General features: G+C 34.9%; 1 protein-coding gene across 1 annotated transcript in view; it reads left to right on the top strand.

Moving 5' to 3' along the window:
* CRISPLD1 (cysteine rich secretory protein LCCL domain containing 1) overlaps positions 1 to 15,495 on the top strand; it is a 31,307-nt gene extending 15,812 nt beyond the window's left edge. Inside the window, exons 3-15 of the mRNA XM_025172773.2 lie at positions 1,376 to 1,494; positions 1,627 to 1,759; positions 3,334 to 3,449; positions 5,647 to 5,747; positions 6,839 to 6,994; positions 7,091 to 7,151; positions 7,263 to 7,329; positions 7,763 to 7,893; positions 9,206 to 9,249; positions 9,339 to 9,411; positions 10,042 to 10,117; positions 11,714 to 11,844; positions 13,976 to 15,495. Coding sequence (XP_025028541.2) covers positions 1,376 to 1,494; positions 1,627 to 1,759; positions 3,334 to 3,449; positions 5,647 to 5,747; positions 6,839 to 6,994; positions 7,091 to 7,151; positions 7,263 to 7,329; positions 7,763 to 7,893; positions 9,206 to 9,249; positions 9,339 to 9,411; positions 10,042 to 10,117; positions 11,714 to 11,844; positions 13,976 to 14,027 — 1,260 coding nt within the window. The 3' untranslated portion in view covers positions 14,028 to 15,495. The remainder of the gene's footprint in view (positions 1 to 1,375; positions 1,495 to 1,626; positions 1,760 to 3,333; positions 3,450 to 5,646; positions 5,748 to 6,838; positions 6,995 to 7,090; positions 7,152 to 7,262; positions 7,330 to 7,762; positions 7,894 to 9,205; positions 9,250 to 9,338; positions 9,412 to 10,041; positions 10,118 to 11,713; positions 11,845 to 13,975) is intronic.
* Positions 15,496 to 17,675: the final 2,180 nt, after the last annotated feature.

The following is a 17,675-nucleotide window of genomic DNA, read 5'->3' as shown; positions in this document are numbered from 1 at the left end:
TCTAGCACCCGTGGAAGTATGCACATGAATATATGTGAACTTATATGTATAAAAGTACACAAACAGGAGAAAGTAAACATAGTCAATAGACACTGTTCACACTATGTCTAAAGATGTGGTAGAATCTGAAAACAGTAAAATGAATGTGCAAGCTTTCCAGAATAATTTATTTTGCATAAGGGAACTTATTATTCCAGCATCCACAGTACTCAGTTGGAAGTAGTTCACATAATAAGATTTATTCAGTGGAATTTTGTGTTCACATAGGGTCTACATTGCCACACCTAATACCTCATCTGAAAAAAATAAAAGAAAACCCCAAAGCTTTTGCATGTCTTTGCACTTCGATTTCTATACCTATTCACTAAGTAGTCCACTTAATTCATTTAATAAAATGGAGTCTTGTCCAGAGACAAATACACAGTATGACAATGAATGAATTAGCAGTTAAGTTATGAGCCTTTTGTGGGGATGTTGAATAAAACAGACTGCTGTGCCTGTACCTAAGAAACAGGAATTCTCATAAAGTTTTGTTTTTAATTATAAAAATATTCCAATGTTGTAGATTAAAGTCATGATACACACACATACACACAAATTATCAACACGTGTATGTGTAGACCAGCATCATCACCAATTCCAGCTCAAACTGCTTGCTAGATTAGAAAGGAACTGCAAAAAATAAAAGTACAAACGTACTGTACTTTTTTTTTTTTTGCATTAACAAATTAAAATATTTAATATCTTGTGGTAATGCAGGAACAAAGAATCTTCAAGGGATCTAAAACAGCTGGAAGCATGTATGAAAAATGTTACATGTTTTTTTCTTCTGGTACCAGACTTGTGTTCTTGATTATGAGAATTGGCATTCTGTTCTTTAATCTTTCCTTCTTCATCATAAATAGAAATTAGATCAAGGATTGCCACAACTAGAGACAGAAAGATGTTGCAAGGAACATGGAGTTTATTCACTAACCACTTCTGGCAAACAGTACAAACCCAGCAATATTAATAATACCTGATCATGAGGATAAATGTTAGTATTGGAAATATTTTCCTACTTTCTGTTTAAAAAAAGTAGTCTAGGACCACCATGATGCAGCATTCCTACTATTTTTTTCTGGCCCACAATAATCTGTGTTATATGGTGTATAATGTGGATTGTACAAATACATTGATAGAAAGTTTTTTCCGGAAGCAACAAGTTGGACTTGATGGACATTTTTTGCTAATATTATACTTATACTCTATTTTTAATAAAGACTTTTCTTAAATTAAAAAAAAAGTATTTTAGGGATGAGTAAATTATTCATAATGTTAACATAGATTAAAACTACCACACATTTATTTTTGTCTCTTAACCCTTAAAATATAGACATGGGATGTAGAGTTGGAAAGATCTGCTCAATCCTGGGCTGAGACATGTCTTTGGGAACACGGACCCGCAAGTCTTCTTCCATCCATTGGTCAGAATTTGGGAGCACATTGGGGAAGGTATAAAGAGACCATTGGTTACAAACTATTTTATGTCAATATGCTATTCTTTCTTTAAAAGCGAAAAAGCATTGTTTCTGTTGATAATAGCAACTTGAATGATTTGGTAATTTCTTTGATTCTTCTTTATAGGTATAGACCTCTAACATTTCATGTCCAAGCATGGTATGATGAAGTGAGAGACTTTAGTTATCCATATCCTCAAGAATGCAGTCCTTATTGCCCCTTTAGATGCTCTGGTCCTGTATGTACTCATTATACTCAGGTGGGTATACTTTTTTTTTTTTTTTAATGAATAATAGGTTTAAATTAATCAGTTTCAGGAACATATTTTGGAACGGTAGAAATCAAGAGATACTTGATGGGAAAATATGTAAGTCATATGGAATTTGTATCTCTGTATGAAAAAAAATTTAAATATTTAAAAAATATTCTCATTTTTTAAAAACAGTTTGCAGTGATCTATTATCTATTCTTTTTTTCTATGTGGATACTATTTGCAAAATGAACTTTTTCCTAAGAACACATTTTGGCATGAATTCCTTGGAATATATCAGGACATCTATAGCAGTGTATATACTAGTGATTTCTTTGATGAATGAACTGATTAACTTATAGATTGGGTTATTTTCTGAAATGAATCAATTAGCCCTTGGATAAAGCTTACATGTGGACTTGTGTGCTTGTAGCATTATAAAGAGGCAAATTTAAGACTGTTGTTCAGGAAAACAGTGGCTTGATTCTGAAGTTACTCACACAATAGATATTTCTCATCCCTAATTCTGATTAGCAATTTAATGTTGCATTAAATTCAGATTTATTAAAAGCAATAATAGTTTAAAAATGAAAATAATACAATTAAATTAAAACTCATATAATTGAAGGTAAAATTATTTATTTTCAAAATCGTAATTCCTTCCATTTTAATAATACACGTAGTCCTCATTTAGCAACTGCCTCATTTAGTGACCGTTCACAGCTATGATGGTGATGAAAAAGTACATTTGCAACCAATCCTCACATTTATGACTTTCATAGGTCTGTAAAGCAAAGGAAAGCTTTGAAGTAAGATCATAAGCGCAGTCGCGTTTTCACTTAGCGACCACTTCACTTAACGACTGAGTGGCTGGCCCAATTGTGGTTGTTAAATGAGGACTACCTGTAAAATAGCCTAACCTTTTATTCTAATAATCTTATTATATAATCTACATTAGGCTTCTCCAACCTTTTTTTTTTTTTGGTGCCTTTGAGTCACTGTTGACTTCTGGTGACTGCCTGGATAAGTCCCTGCAGTTTTCTTGGCATGATTATGGAAGTGGGTTGCCATTGCCTCCTTCCTAGGGCTGGGAGAGACTGACTAGCCCAAGGTCACCCAGCTGGCTTTGTGCCCAAGGCAGGACTAGAACCCAAGGTCTCCTGGTATCTGGCCTGATGCCTTAACCACTACACCAAACTGGCTCTCAAACCTAATGTCTACCAATGGGTTGCTTTTGAATCCTCATAATTCCCAGAAAGCATGACCAAACAGGTCAAGTCCAACATGTCTGGAAGACAAGTTGGGGGATGTCATACTTAGCTCACTAGCATCTTGCCAGGAACTAGACATGGTGTTTTATTTCATCTCATGGCTACATTTATTTTTCTAACACATTTGGTGCCTGATTATATCAATGGCTGTTCATGGAGATCCTTATATTAAACTTGTTATCTATTTATGAACACAGTATGTGATTGTTTTTGTCTTTGGGAATTATTTTTTTAACCCTTCGAATTTATATTATCAAACATACATGTTTTAATGTAGGTAAAGTTTTAAAGCTTTTTTCTTTTCTCCTCCAGGTGGTATGGGCAACAAGTAACAGAATAGGCTGTGCAGTCAACCTGTGTCATAATATGAATGTCTGGGGACAGATATGGCCAAAAGCAATTTATTTAGTGTGTAATTATTCACCCAAGTAAGTATAACAGATACAGATTTGAACACAAAAAAAGATATCTAAAGCCCCACTGCCAGTTTTTGATAAAATTATTTAGGATGGTGTATCAGTTTAGACTAGAATCATGCTAGAAAAGCAATGTTTAATCCTTTCACTATCTGTCATGTCTCCATTCCTAATTCTACTCCATTATAAGCTCTTTTTTCTTCACAGTGTATCAATTTCTATATTTTTGCTTTACCTTCCATTTTCTAATTTTTCATTTTATTTCTAAAGTGGTTGAGACATACAGATATACAGACATGTAGATCAGCTGGTGCTCATTTCAGCTTAGTCATTGAAATATTATTGGAACTGTACTGGAATTGGCCACAGAATATGTAGTTACCTAGAAAGTATAAATTATAAAAGAGATCAGGTTTCTGCAAAGTATCTCCTTAAGTCTGTGTGAACTTTTAACACAGTGTAACGCTAGATCATTTTGAATTTTGAGAACACTAGCCTAGATCTAGTATAGTCCAAAGCACAACATTCAGAATATTCATTATAATCTGCTAGCTCTGCTTATGACATAATTTGCTCATTTGTAATGGATGACTAGAAGAGATTTGATTGGTAGCACTTCAAACTTATTCTGTCCTTACATTCAGCGACATGCTTGCTTGTCTTGGAACAATATAGTCAAAGCAATCCAATATTCTTTTTATACCAGAATGAGCACATGTAAACCTGCATTATGTCGATGGAATTACAGGTAGTCCTCAGTTAATGACTGCCTCATTCAGTGACTGTTCAAACTTACGATGGTGCTGAAAAAGTAGATTTATGACCAGTCTTTGAACTTATGGCTGTCGCAGCATCCCTGCAGTTGCATGATTGTGATTCGGGTGCTTGGCAACTGGTGCATGTTTATGATGGTTGCAGCATCCCGCAGTCACGTGATTTATGATCTTCACAGCCAGCTTCCGACAAGGAGTGGGGAAGCTGGCAGGAAGTTGCAAGTCGTGGTCATGTGACATCATGCTTAACGACTGCGGGTGATTCACTTAATAACCACAACAGAACTGATGTAAGTCAGATGCTGTCATGTGATGTTTCACATAATGACCACATCGCTTAGTGACAGAGTTGCAGGTCCCAATTGTGGTTGTTAAGTGAATCACCTATGGTATTATTATTACTGTATTACTATTTGTTAGTTAGTTGTATATTCTGCATTTCATTCAGAAGGTCAAGGTGGCCAGGAAGATTAGCCAGGGACAAAACATAGAAACATAAAAATCTTCCAGAAACAGAAAAAAGATTCTAGGGAAATACTGCCTAATCATGTCAATCATACTTTACCAGCAATAATACCCACCTTTTGATTAACTATGAAAATAGTTACTAAACTCAGGTGGTTGGGGACACGTGCTTATCCTGTCAGACCATAGCAACCACAACAATGTTCTAGCACTTCCATTCCATGAGCACCACTAGCACAGGCAGCAACAAATCCATTACTGCTAATGCAAATTATGTCCCCTCAGTTGCAACAGTAGAAATCAGTCATGCCATGGGACGTTTGTTTCTGTGTGTCACTCTTAATTCCAGTGCCCAATCATAGACACCAGGGGCAGCAGGTGAAGCACTAAGTTGGAGAAACAGCTTACACTTCACATTCAGGGGATGCTAGAATGAAAGCCTAAACTAGAAATGATGGGTAGCATTTTATAGTTAGATAAAGCTGAAGAATAAAAAATGCTTGATCTTTTCAGTCATATGCTTCCCTTGTGTCCTGTAGCACTCTGCTTTTTGCTTGATGGACAAGTCCTTCCAGATCACATCTCAGCATACTTTCTCATCTTTCATCCTGTTCATCCCACATTTTCTTCCCTTGCAAACTGATTGCCTAATATACCCTGGCAGAACCATGCACGTATTTGCCCTAAGAGCTAGTCCCCTGCCAAGCCAGGATAAGTGAATGAGTAAACTACCAGCTTGCCTTCCTCAAGCCTCTATCCTGAGAACAACTGATATGAATTCATGCTAGGTTGCAGGAAGGAATTCCAACCCTTAAGAATAAAGAAAAGAAAGATGGGACACAATCTGAGATGCTGTACTTCTTTGCCTCTGGAGCAGGGGCTTGATAAATCTCAGGTCACAGGAGCATTGTTTCTCATGGGTGTCAGGCATTCCATTTATTTCACTAAATCACTTTGTTTTTTATTTTTAGGGGTAATTGGTGGGGCCATGCTCCATACAAACATGGTCGTCCATGTTCTGCATGTCCTCCAAGTTTTGGGGGAGGCTGTAGAGAAAATCTTTGTTATAAAGGTATGTATGTATTCAGAAAATTAATGTACATACTGCCAGGTATGTAGTTCTGTTGATGCTTTAGGAGGCAAGCAGATGTCTTCTGATTTCATAAGAAAACCTATGTACTATGTAAAGGCTCTATAATTGCTTTTTTTCTGTGCAGAGGAACTCAGCTGGGCATAAAAATACAACTAAATATGTTTTTGTACGCATATCTTTATTTATAAGATCCTGTATCACCAATTCAAATGACTTAACTAATCAGCATATGAATTTTTTTAATAGTAAAAATTACAATACCTGGTAATTAAAGTGCAAATATTTCATCCAATTAATCAGATTTCTATTTTGTCAATGTGGCATGAACTTAGTAGTTTAAACATAAATGCTTTCGTAGACAAATTTGCAAAATACCTATGTAATTCCATCTTGCAAGAACCTCCAGGAATCATGTATATTCATTAAGAAACATCTTAGGTTTTACTTTCTGAATGCAACCAAAGCCCATTTCACAAATTAAAGATATTATGTTGGGTATATGAAATTCTGCTACTTCACCTACATATATTCATTAGAATGTTGGTAGGGAACTCACTTGTGTACTACTCAAACATTATAAACAACCTCATATATCTACACAGAAGCTTGTCATTGTGATCCAGCCTCCATAGTGTTTTTAGATGGAACACTAAGAAAAGAACTGATAATTTCTTGTTGGTTCACTGGTTCTGTACTTAGAATTTTGAATATTGTTTTTTGTTTATATCATTCATTTAGTGCCATGACTAGATAATCTCAGCTCATTAACAATGGCTGGTAGTAAAACAATCTCAAGCCAACCAGTATTAAACCCCATTGATTTCAGTGGATTTAGGCACAGTGGGATCAAGAAGCACTTAAGTCTGTAATCCTTTAAGTAAGTTCCTGGGAGTAAATTCCATTGAATACAGTAGAGTTTATTTCCAAGGAAATATGCACAGGATTACTCCCTGGCTTTATCATGTCTAGCAAAGATTAAACACATGTCATATTTATGCCATTCTTAATTATAACCATTGAATGAAGCCATTGTGAAAAAGAGCACTTATTCTTTTCAATTCCTTTACCAGAAGGTTCAGAAAGGCATTACTCTCCAGAGATAGAAACCAATGAAGTTGAACAGCATCATTTACATATTCAGGATACATTACAAAATCAAGTACAGTCACATGAATCTGCCCGTGATGACAGTGAAAGAAATGAAGTCATAAGCAAACAACAGATGTGTAAGGATATTTCATTTGTAACATGTTTTTTTTTTTTAATTGAAGCACCAACCTGCCCTAAGACACTGCAATAACATAATCTGTTTTCCCCTTCAGCTCAAATCGTTTCCTGTGAAGTACGGTTAAGGGACCAGTGCAAAGGAACAACATGTAATAGGTAAGGTACCTTTCCAGGTTTATCCACTAATTCTGGTATCGTGCATATTTTACCTAAAGAAACAAATTTATTTCTTACTGTTCTCAGGTTGTTATTTTTTTAATTCCCTAGGTATGAATGTCCTTCTGGGTGTTTGGACAGCAGTGCCAAAGTTGTTGGAAGTGTTTATTATGACATGGTACAAATATTGTAATTCATAGCATTTTACTTTGTAATTATTAGGAAATTTAACTAATGTGTTATCTTTGACAAAGTGTTTGCTAAATAAAATGGCCTAGAATTAAGTTAATTTTGATAGGAATTTCAGGTTGCTGTTATCTTTATTAGTCTTCACGCAATGTATTAGAAACCTGACTTCCTAGGCACCAAGCATATAAAACAATCCATGCATAGAGTCAGATTGGCAGGCTGATTTTTACGTAATTGGTGAACTCATCTCCCTCAATATGAAATTGAGGGTGATTAAATTATTACTACTTTCCACAGTCCCAAATTGAATAAAACACAAAACATTATGTATAATAGAAGTCTTCTATGACTTTTATTATTTAAGAAAAATAATGGTTTGGTTGAATTTAAGTTTTGTTTCTGGGTTATTCTTTTCTTCCTAGCAATCAAGCATCTGCAGAGCTGCAATACATTATGGTATCCTAGACAATGATGGTGGCTGGGTTGATGTTACCAGGCTAGGAAGAAGAAATTACTTCATAAAGTCCTATAGAAATGGGGTCCAGTCAGTTGGGTAAGTAAAAGTGAAACATTCCCTCACAAATCAACTACTTAGATCTCAGGTTTTCAGTATAATATAAATAATTTAGGAAATTATTTATAAATAATTAAAACATAATTAAATTAAAACATTTAATACTGTATATCTTAAGGAGATGTCATTAATCAATGTTGTGTTGCATGATGACATAACAGCTATGAAAATGTATTTGAAGTCACCTCCACTGATTCTCCGTGTATTCCCTTCTACTATTGTCTGCATTATCATTTCTGCTAATCTTTATAATCTGTTTGGGACTTGTTCGATTAAGGTTTTATATATGATGTTTTGCATCCATTTAGCAACATAAGAAAGACAAACTGAATTCAGTGCAGCTTCCAAGATCCACTTTTGCAATCCTGAGAGCACACTAAGATCCTGTTACTGAAAGTTGATAGCAACAGCACACTTAACATCAGTATAATTTTTGTGCCCCTATTTCTAGAAATTAAATGAGCTAAGTCTTACTTTATGTATGTTTCCAAATTCACAAAAACTCAAAAAAAGAACCAAACATTTCTGTTATCCTGAGCCAAAAGAAGTTACATTTCCTTGACATAGACTACAGATGGGCAAAATGTAGTCCTCAGGTATGAAAATGGACTTAAGGGCCTTCCCCAATGGTTTTATCATTTTTTAGCCAATTAGTATGATCAGCTGGCCAGTGCACTATGGATCACTAGCTTTCCTATTGCAATTAAACCAAGCAGTGTGGTCTGTCATCCAGCTGATGAACTGATGAAGTGACTTGCAGGGACCAAGTCACTCTTTGACAACTGCCATTAGTGGTAGGAAACCAATGATCAGCAGTAGAAGGGGCAGGTTAAGTGATGGCGAGGGATGAAGTTTGTCTGAGTGTTCAAAGCATATATGTAAGGAAAGAATGCATGTTTGTGGCACAAAGATACCAACTCAGCAATCTCTGTAGATCTTGGGGCTGAAAACATTGCCCACCCATGGTGTACGCCATATACCCATGATATAAATGCGGTAGATTGTAGATTATTTGTGCAATAGTGAGATACAAAGCTTTATACTGAAAAAAATCCTTAGAGCATAATTCAGTTCTCTGCTCAAATTGTGCTAACAAGTTAAGTTGAATTTGTACAGCCCTATTAAATAATTCTGACTTTTTTATTTTTTGTTTCTGTTATTTCCATTTCTAAAATATTGTGGGTATTTCATTTTTTGCTGGTTTATTGTTTTATTTTATCTCTATCTTTATTGTAGAAAACTAACGTTAATACTATTACTGCTAATAACAATAGGTTCTGTTTTGTCCTAGGAAATACCTATCGGCTAATTCATTCACAGTCTCTAAAGTAACAGGTGAGGATTTATTTTTATGATATAACATTAATGCTGATGAATTTCTTTATAGCAAATATTTGTGTGTATTTTTTCTTGTTTAATTTCAGTACAAGCTATCACTTGTGAAACTACAGTAGAACAGTTATGTCCATTTTATAAGCCAGCCACACATTGTCCAAGGTAAACTATTTCATTATTGTCACCATTCTATGAAAAGTGCTTGTCACTAATTGCACAGTAATGCTAAGCATGTAGTGTGATTATTGATTTTTTTTTTTTAGAAATAATAAACTTTGGCATATTTTGAACTTCAGACTGCTAAGACTTTGACTGCTAAGAGTGCTATACTGCATGAGAATAATATAAGACATTAAACTGCCCCATCTCCATTTTACAAAAAAGTTTTTCCATTAATTGCAAGGATTTACTTATGTGGATTAGCACATATACAATACTAAGAGCTGGTGGCAAAGCAAGAATTGTTGGAAAATCTTCAAGCTTTCCATGGGGTACTCTACTGAATTGAAATGATAGAACAAAAATGTAACAAAGAAATGCATTCTATTTTAAATGTTTATACATTTGACAATATAACTGATTACCCTAGACAGCTTTCTGTCAGGGATATTTTAATATGAATTCCTGTTCTTAGTAGAGTGTTGGACTTGATGGTCTTAACTGGCTTCTGGGGTTCTGTTATTCTTTAATATTTCATTTTTTATACTGAATAAAATTATCACATTTGTCTTTATGTTATTATAGTATTCATATAGAATCATTAATCTTTGTCTTTCCCCTCAATTTTTAAAGGGTCCATTGTCCTCACAACTGCGTGCAGGCAAATCCTCACTATGCCCGAGTTATTGGAACTGTAATTTATTCGGATGTAAGTATGATAACATATATTTTCCTCTGGATTGAGATTTAAAAAAAAACCATTTAAACATATGGTCTTCAAACAAAAATAATAATATAAGAAATACCCACCCCCATCCTTCCCAGAAAACAGAAACCACACCAAAATGAAAGAAATAGTTTGGCATGTATATAAATCTGTTTGTAATTTAAGGAAAGATACACAATTTAAACATCAATAGTTAATATTTATATCCAAAGACAGATAGGTATTTATATATTTTGGGGGAGATATATGGATGCTAAAGCTATTGCATTAACATTTGCAGACACAAACCCAGAATATATTTGGTTGTTCTCGGATACGGGAGAAACAAAATCTGGGCATCTTCCTTGCATCTTCCCTCATTCCCTTCCCTCAGCTTCCACTAATATATGGCTTATGTAATGATTTCGGTGGCAAGAAAAGGCCCCCAGAGTGGCATATTCCACCAGCCTCCCTTCTTCCTGATCTTCCAATGCCTTCCCTCTTTTCCCTCTCTTTCCTTGTCTCAGCCGGTAATGTCTGTGGCTTTTTCCTTGCTCCAATCTGAAACCACTTCTCCCCAGAAAAAAAGAGCCCCATTTCATTTTGGGTACAGATCAAAGTGCCCCAAATGTACATATACTAGGAAAGCTGTGAAATAAAAGAACATCAAGTGTGAATAAGAATGTAGAACCACAGCTGAAAAGAAATAGACTAGGAAAGACAAAAATAGTGGAACACTGGTTTAACTACAGGCTGATTTTCTGAATGACTGTAACTTGATTTATACTAAACCATGTCAGTTTGTGTGGTAAAGGAATAAATGCATTTTAAAAATGACCCTAGTGTTTTTTTTCCCCCCCAGTCTGTGAAATGCCTGACCAGATTTATGTAATCACTGTTTCACTAATGGAGATAATCTGGCATCATTTAATGTCACATTTCTATAAATATTTCAGGATCAGTATTGTTTGACACATGCCTTGCCATCATGATTTACTCTTCATACTTTATCACTAATCAGACAAAACACATAATATATTCTTTAAAGCCATAAAAGGTTTTCAAGATGATTATACAAATTGTTTTAGTTGGATGGAGAAAAAGAAATTTAGGCAAGATTAATAACTCTTAAGATTTGCCTTTAAGTTTATACACTTTTGTCTAAAATGTTTTCCCCTTTGTTTCTCACATTTAATTATATGGCACAGCCATTGACAGATGTGCCAGAGATTGCACCCTAGAGAATTGGATAGTCTAGGACACCTAAGTGAGCTGGTGCAGTAAATAAATAAAGAAAATAATTATATTTAAATTTATTTATTTATCTACATTCAACTCAAAGTAATATTAATTAAACTGATTCCCTAGTTTAGGGGAAAAAAACATGTCAGTTAAGTTGAATTACACTTAAAAATAGATTTCCTATATAACACTATTCCATATTCCATTGATTTCAGTGGAAGAGATGAAAACTCTCTTATTGCTTAATTTGAATCAACAAATGGACATTAGGAAAAACAAGAGACTGTATAAATTCAGCTAATAATTTGCAAGTCAACACTACTTTTTAAAATAGAAATCCTTCTATATTTCCCTCAGGTGTCTAGTATCTGCCGGACAGCAGTACATGCTGGAGTAATTCGCAATGAAGGTGGCTTTGTTGATGTCATGCCAGTGGATAAGAGAAGAATGTACACTGCTTCATTTCAAAATGGCGTTTTTTCAGAAAGGTACAAAGCATGACTTTAAACACATGGTATTTTTTACTGCATTATTGAAGAAGGCATTACTCCATTATTTTACCAATCTACAATTAAGAATAATCCTGCTAATTATCATCCAATCAGTTTACGCTGTAAAATTAGCAAGTTGTACATGAAACCTCTCTATAATAAATTTGCCAGTTGGATGATCCAGGAAAATATCTAAGTGCAGAGCAAGTAGGCTTTCTTCCAGGATATTCAAGTGTTGATCATGTGTAATCCCACATCACCTAGCTGAGAAATTTTTCAGCTTCCCAAGGGACTCTCTGTTTATTTGGAGGTGGCTTTTGACTCAGTCCCCTGAGAAAGACTGTGGCAGAACCTACCTGCTTCATTCACTGAAAGTGCCTTCTTCAGCTGATAATGTCACATAAGAATACTTTTATGTTAAATAGATGTATAATAATACATCTGAACTGACTGTTCCTGTTTCCATCCTAAAAGAAGTAAAGCAGCTGTGTTCTGGCCCTTTTATTGTTTAATGTTTACATTAATGACATAATATTGGCCCTTGCAAAAATCATATTTCATCTTCCAGTTTTCACATATCTCTGTATGCAGATAATGGAGCAAACCTTTCCCAAGTCAGTCTCTACAGGCAGTAGGATATTTCTGCCTTAGGAGAAAATTAGAAATTAACTACTTAGAAATTTTCCTAATGTGCAGCCCCCAAACCTGTGCAAATCATTCAGTCTAAATTTCTGAAAGCCATCTTCTGTGTCTCTCAATCAGCAGTGAATGCAGTTCTCTGGGTGGAATGTGGTTATGTTCCTGCTGAGGCCCACCTAAGACCCTGCTGATTTAAATTCTAGTTAAAACAAATATTTGGTGGCAGGTCTTTGGTCACCCTCACCTTTTCTAACAATTGCATTTCTTCATAGAAAAAACAAATACTGTATTTTTACGACTATAAGACGATACTTTTTTCTAAAATCCTTACGCTAATAATTGAAGGGCGTCTTATTCAAGGAAGTCAGCCGAGTAGAGAACCGCGCGGTGGCAAAACTGCCCATACCTTGTCTCTGCAAACAGGCTTCCTCCTATTTCTAGCCTCCAATCATGAGTGAAATAGCTTGACTCTGCAAACAGACTTCCTCCAATCATGAGCCTTATGTAACTGACGTCAGCTGATGCTGAACAAACCAATTGGAGGAAGTCTGTTTGCAGAGACAAGCTATTGGCAGTTTCACTCGTGATTGAATGTAATCAGTTATGCAAAAGAGCATGGAAATAGAGCTGCAGAGAGACGGTTTGGACCTCCTCCCACCGAGTGTATCAGGTAAATGTTAACTAATTACTAAATAAAAATGTGTTCTGCACTATCTTTAAAATATTGATTTCTTAATTTTGGGTTGGAAAAGTGGGGGTCATCTTGTACATGGGGGCGTCTTATTGATGGAAAAATATGGTATACCTTGACCTGTCCTATTGTGGGCTGTTCCCCTTCAGGTATACTCTCACTGAAAGCTATAACAGAGCTCAAATTGAGAGTTCTAGATTTAGGCATCCAAGAAGATAGACCTCAAACTTTATATTTCCACTATGGAATTCTTGTAAATGTCCCCTTCATCATACCTAGATATGACATATGATATGATATTGTCCATATTTTGTACAGAAGCACATTTAAATAGGAATGAATCAATGCCTTGCCCTCAATGGTAACGATGTAAAGATACTGTAATATTCCTTACTGAGACTGCTTCTGAGACTTCTCAGAACTGAAGTTGACTTTGTGACTCACTATTAAACTGCCCTTTATATCACACCTAGCATTTTGAGCTCATTGAACTTCTTGTTAGTGATTATAGATGGGCTTTTGCAAAATCAATCTATGGAAGTTTCTAAAAAGGCCATAACATTTCTATCTACTGCTAGAAATAGCTACTGCTTTTGCCATTAGATATGCCCAATAGTTAATTAAGTATACTATATAAGTTGACCATGCTGTCCAAATATTATTATGTCATCTTTCTGGTAATGACCATTAGCAGTGAATACATAGATTTAATTTAATAGGCAGATTCATTTGGAAAATGAGAGTCCATGATAAGATTAAGTTCCTTCAAACCATTAGTTCTTTATTTTTCTTTTACAGTTTACAGAATCCGCCAGGAGGCAAAGCATTCAGAGTATTTGCAGTGGTTTGAGGACAAGTAAATGGCATCTATAATATCAAATGCAAATTTTTAAAAGAAGAGACAGAACATTAATTTTGACCTGCTTCAAGTTTGTATAAAAGTGTAATATGGCTGTACAGAAGATATACACTATTTGCTGATTAGAAGAGTGTTTAACTGCATGTGAATCTTAATGAAGAAAAATCTATAATGTTAAACATGGGAAATTGCATTTGAGAAGTGATGATGATGGAAAAGTATATTAATCCTGTGTTAAATATTGCTATATTTTCTTAGCATTTATTTCTATGCAGTGCATTCAAAGCTCATAAATGTTCCACATTAAAAAAAAACACAATACATTATCATTATGATTGTTTTATATATGCCACCAATATTAACTGAAAAAGTATATTTATGATAAATCCTATATCACTTGTATATAGAATGTTTCATTGTTTAAAACTAAAAAAATTCCCTGAAGCAAGATATAAAAACTTATAATAACTCAAAAGATTAGGAAATGTTGCCAGTTTTACATATTTTTTTCCACTTTAAAAAGTGGAAAAATAAAATAAAAAATAAACAAGTCTTTTTACAAAAGAAAGTCATTATCTTTGAATACACACACACACACACACACACACACACACACAGCTGGTTAACTGTTATAGCAATTTTTTAAATTGCATTTTGGTAGACAAGCTTTTTTGTAAAATAGAAAAACATAATTAGATGCCACTGACTTGTTACTGAACAGTCATTGCATCTTAAAGTGCAAGTAGACTTAAAGTTGATTTTAATTTCATCCATGTACAGACATTAGCGGGAATGACATTTAAATATACCTTTAGAACTGAGTTAAAGTAGACTAGAGTTCCTTTTAGGTCCCCTAGGTCATTCTTAAAAATACCTTGCATAACCTTGAATGTAGAATCGAGTAGATATTAGGTCATATAGTACTGATGAATTGTAAGAATGTATGATATTGTGCCTAAATACTCTTTCTTCAGCTGGCATATATTCCTGCAGGGCAGGACATAATGCCAAGGATTACAATCCCAGTATTATATTTTTCTATCAATAAATTTAATTTCATTCTAGCCACAAGCATTGTGCATTAAATAAATCATATTGTGGTATATTCAGAATATATTCAAAGGCTGCCCAGAATTGCTGTTGAGTTGAGCAGTCTTAGAAATCTAAATTATAAATAAATTAATAAAGCTGGTGACAATAATCAAATTTTCTATGAAAATTGTGTTGTGAAACACTGTAAAATTAATAAATACTTTATATGGTTTTTTTCCTAACTTTATAATGTGTTACTGTTCTTTCAAAATCCTTTCAGTATTGTTGTTCTTCATACATACTTCATAAGACAGCTTTTTTGGTACTTTTTCACATAGACATTGCAGTATTACTTTGTTTCACTATATGTACTTCATGTAGTTTGGCAAGTATTTTAAACATTTTTATAAACATCTTTTTGAATAAAGTCAGCTAAATGTTAATATATTTAATTTTTTAAAAATAGAAATGTATGCTTGATATCTCTCTTGCAAAAACATCTCTAATATCTCCAAAACGAATAACTCAACCAGGCAACAAAGCTGAGTAATACCTATACCTGACCTTCTGGAGTGATCTTATTTTTCATGGAAGTGAGTGATTGAACCCCATATGCTAAGTTAACATGGGATTTACGTTGCACAAATACCGTTGTGGTTTATTCAATAAATCATATGATTTTTTAAAATGTTTTGTTAGTGAAGTAATACAATAAGTTCAAATGCACACAGCAACATTAAAGGATCAACACAAACACAGAATTAACAAACATAATAAAAGAAGAGAAAAGGAAGGAAAATCAAGAAATTATGTTATAGAAAGAGCATGCTTTGATCATGTTGCTCAGAATTTTTTTTGTCCCTTTGTTGAAAAAAAGACCAGTTTAAATATTGACAAATATCAACAATCTACTTCCAATGTTGTATAATTTTTTAGCAAACCTGCATTGCTGAAAAATTCTTAGATCTTCATATCTTAATTCAAAATCCTGGAATTATAGCTCAAAAAAACACATGTTCTTAACATACAGCAGTTGATCCAGAGTCATATAATCAATCTGGTTGATGTCAGCCCCAAATGCAACAATAGTAGGACAAAATCTATTCATTTATTTGTTAACAATATTTAACTATCACTCCAATCCTGAAAGACCCTGTGTAGCAAACAGCAAGCCACATAACTAGTGCAATACATTCATTGAAAAAATTATCACCCTCAATCAACATGAGCCAAATGAACAATGGAATTCACTTGCTTTCAAAATGCAGGGAGAGTTGGGGGGGGGGGATGTACCTCTGGGACAGGAAGGAGTTCCATAAAGTGGGGCAGCTCTCAAGAAGGCCAGCCACCTTATCCACACCCTGTGTAAGTTACAAAGAGGGGGGACTCTGAGGGTCATCTCTAGATGACCAGACAAGTGAGCTGATTCTATACTGGCAAGGTAGTGACTGAGATAACCTGATACTGCTCCATGTATGGGATAATGTTCCAACTCCTGAGTTCTATCAACTGAGCAATTGCAACTCACCTTTAATGCAGATCATCCTCATAGGCTGTCAGGACAATGAATAATTCAGTGCAATCTTTAAAATACCTTTAAAACCATAAACTCCTTAAAAAGGCATGAGGCTCAACAACCATGCACAATGCATGCCACAATACCAATTAGCCAAAGGCCTGATGAACAGATCCATCCACATTTGATGGGTGGGTATATAATGAAGCAGGTGCTCTGCCAGATACACAGCCTGCTAAGCCATATAGGTGGTGTTTTTTTTTTTTTTAATCTCATGACATACCTTGAATTTAGCTCAGTCACAAACTGGGAGCCTTTGCAGTCCCTTCAGAATAGAAGTGACATTTTGGTGATAGGTACCTCCTTCACCACTTTGCAGCACTTGCACTTTCCAGAGCAATCTCTAGATAGTGCATTGCAGTGCACAGCATTGTATTGCGTTAACTCAGTCTTGATTTGCCAGTGCATGGATCACTGTGGTCTGGTTATCCTTTTCCAGAAATAGATATAACTGGATGTGTAGTTGTAGCTGCTGAGTCAGCTGGAACTGGGCAAAGGCACTTCTGGAAATGGCCATCTGTGTTATGCCAGTTATGCCTTCAAAGGAATCACCATGAATTGAATGGGCCTCTTCAGGGGCAGTATGATTCCGTCTAATTCTAGGCCCCTCCCTCCAAATTCCTGGACAAAGGAGCTGCCTATTTATAGTGCATCTATCTTCTTGGGATTTAGCCTCAGCTCAATAATCTCATAATTAATTAATTCAGTGTAGGTATCATCTGACTCTAAATCCACTCTGTGTGGCTTACAATATAATAGACCATAAAAACACAATAAAAAACAAAACAGGGTGGGATCCAGTCACTCTATACAAAAAATATAGGCAAAAACACATCCAACAAGGGGCTCCATCCATCTCAACCCAAGGCCTGGGGGTACATCACCATGTCCAGACACCATTCAAATGTTGGAAAGTGGCTTTTAAATATAATAAAGAGCAACTTTCTTGAAGTGATTCAAGGCAGTCATGGGTGAAAGTGCTTTGAACTCTAGCTCACACAGTCTATTTCCGCCCACCATTTGGAAGTACA

This window comes from Python bivittatus, unplaced genomic scaffold (assembly GCF_059951505.1).
Source record: "Python bivittatus isolate LINGU-HERP-01145 unplaced genomic scaffold, Pbiv_v1 ctg000590_np1212, whole genome shotgun sequence".
NCBI lineage: Eukaryota > Metazoa > Chordata > Lepidosauria > Squamata > Pythonidae > Python > Python bivittatus.
This window is presented reverse-complemented; position numbering and strand designations above follow the sequence as displayed.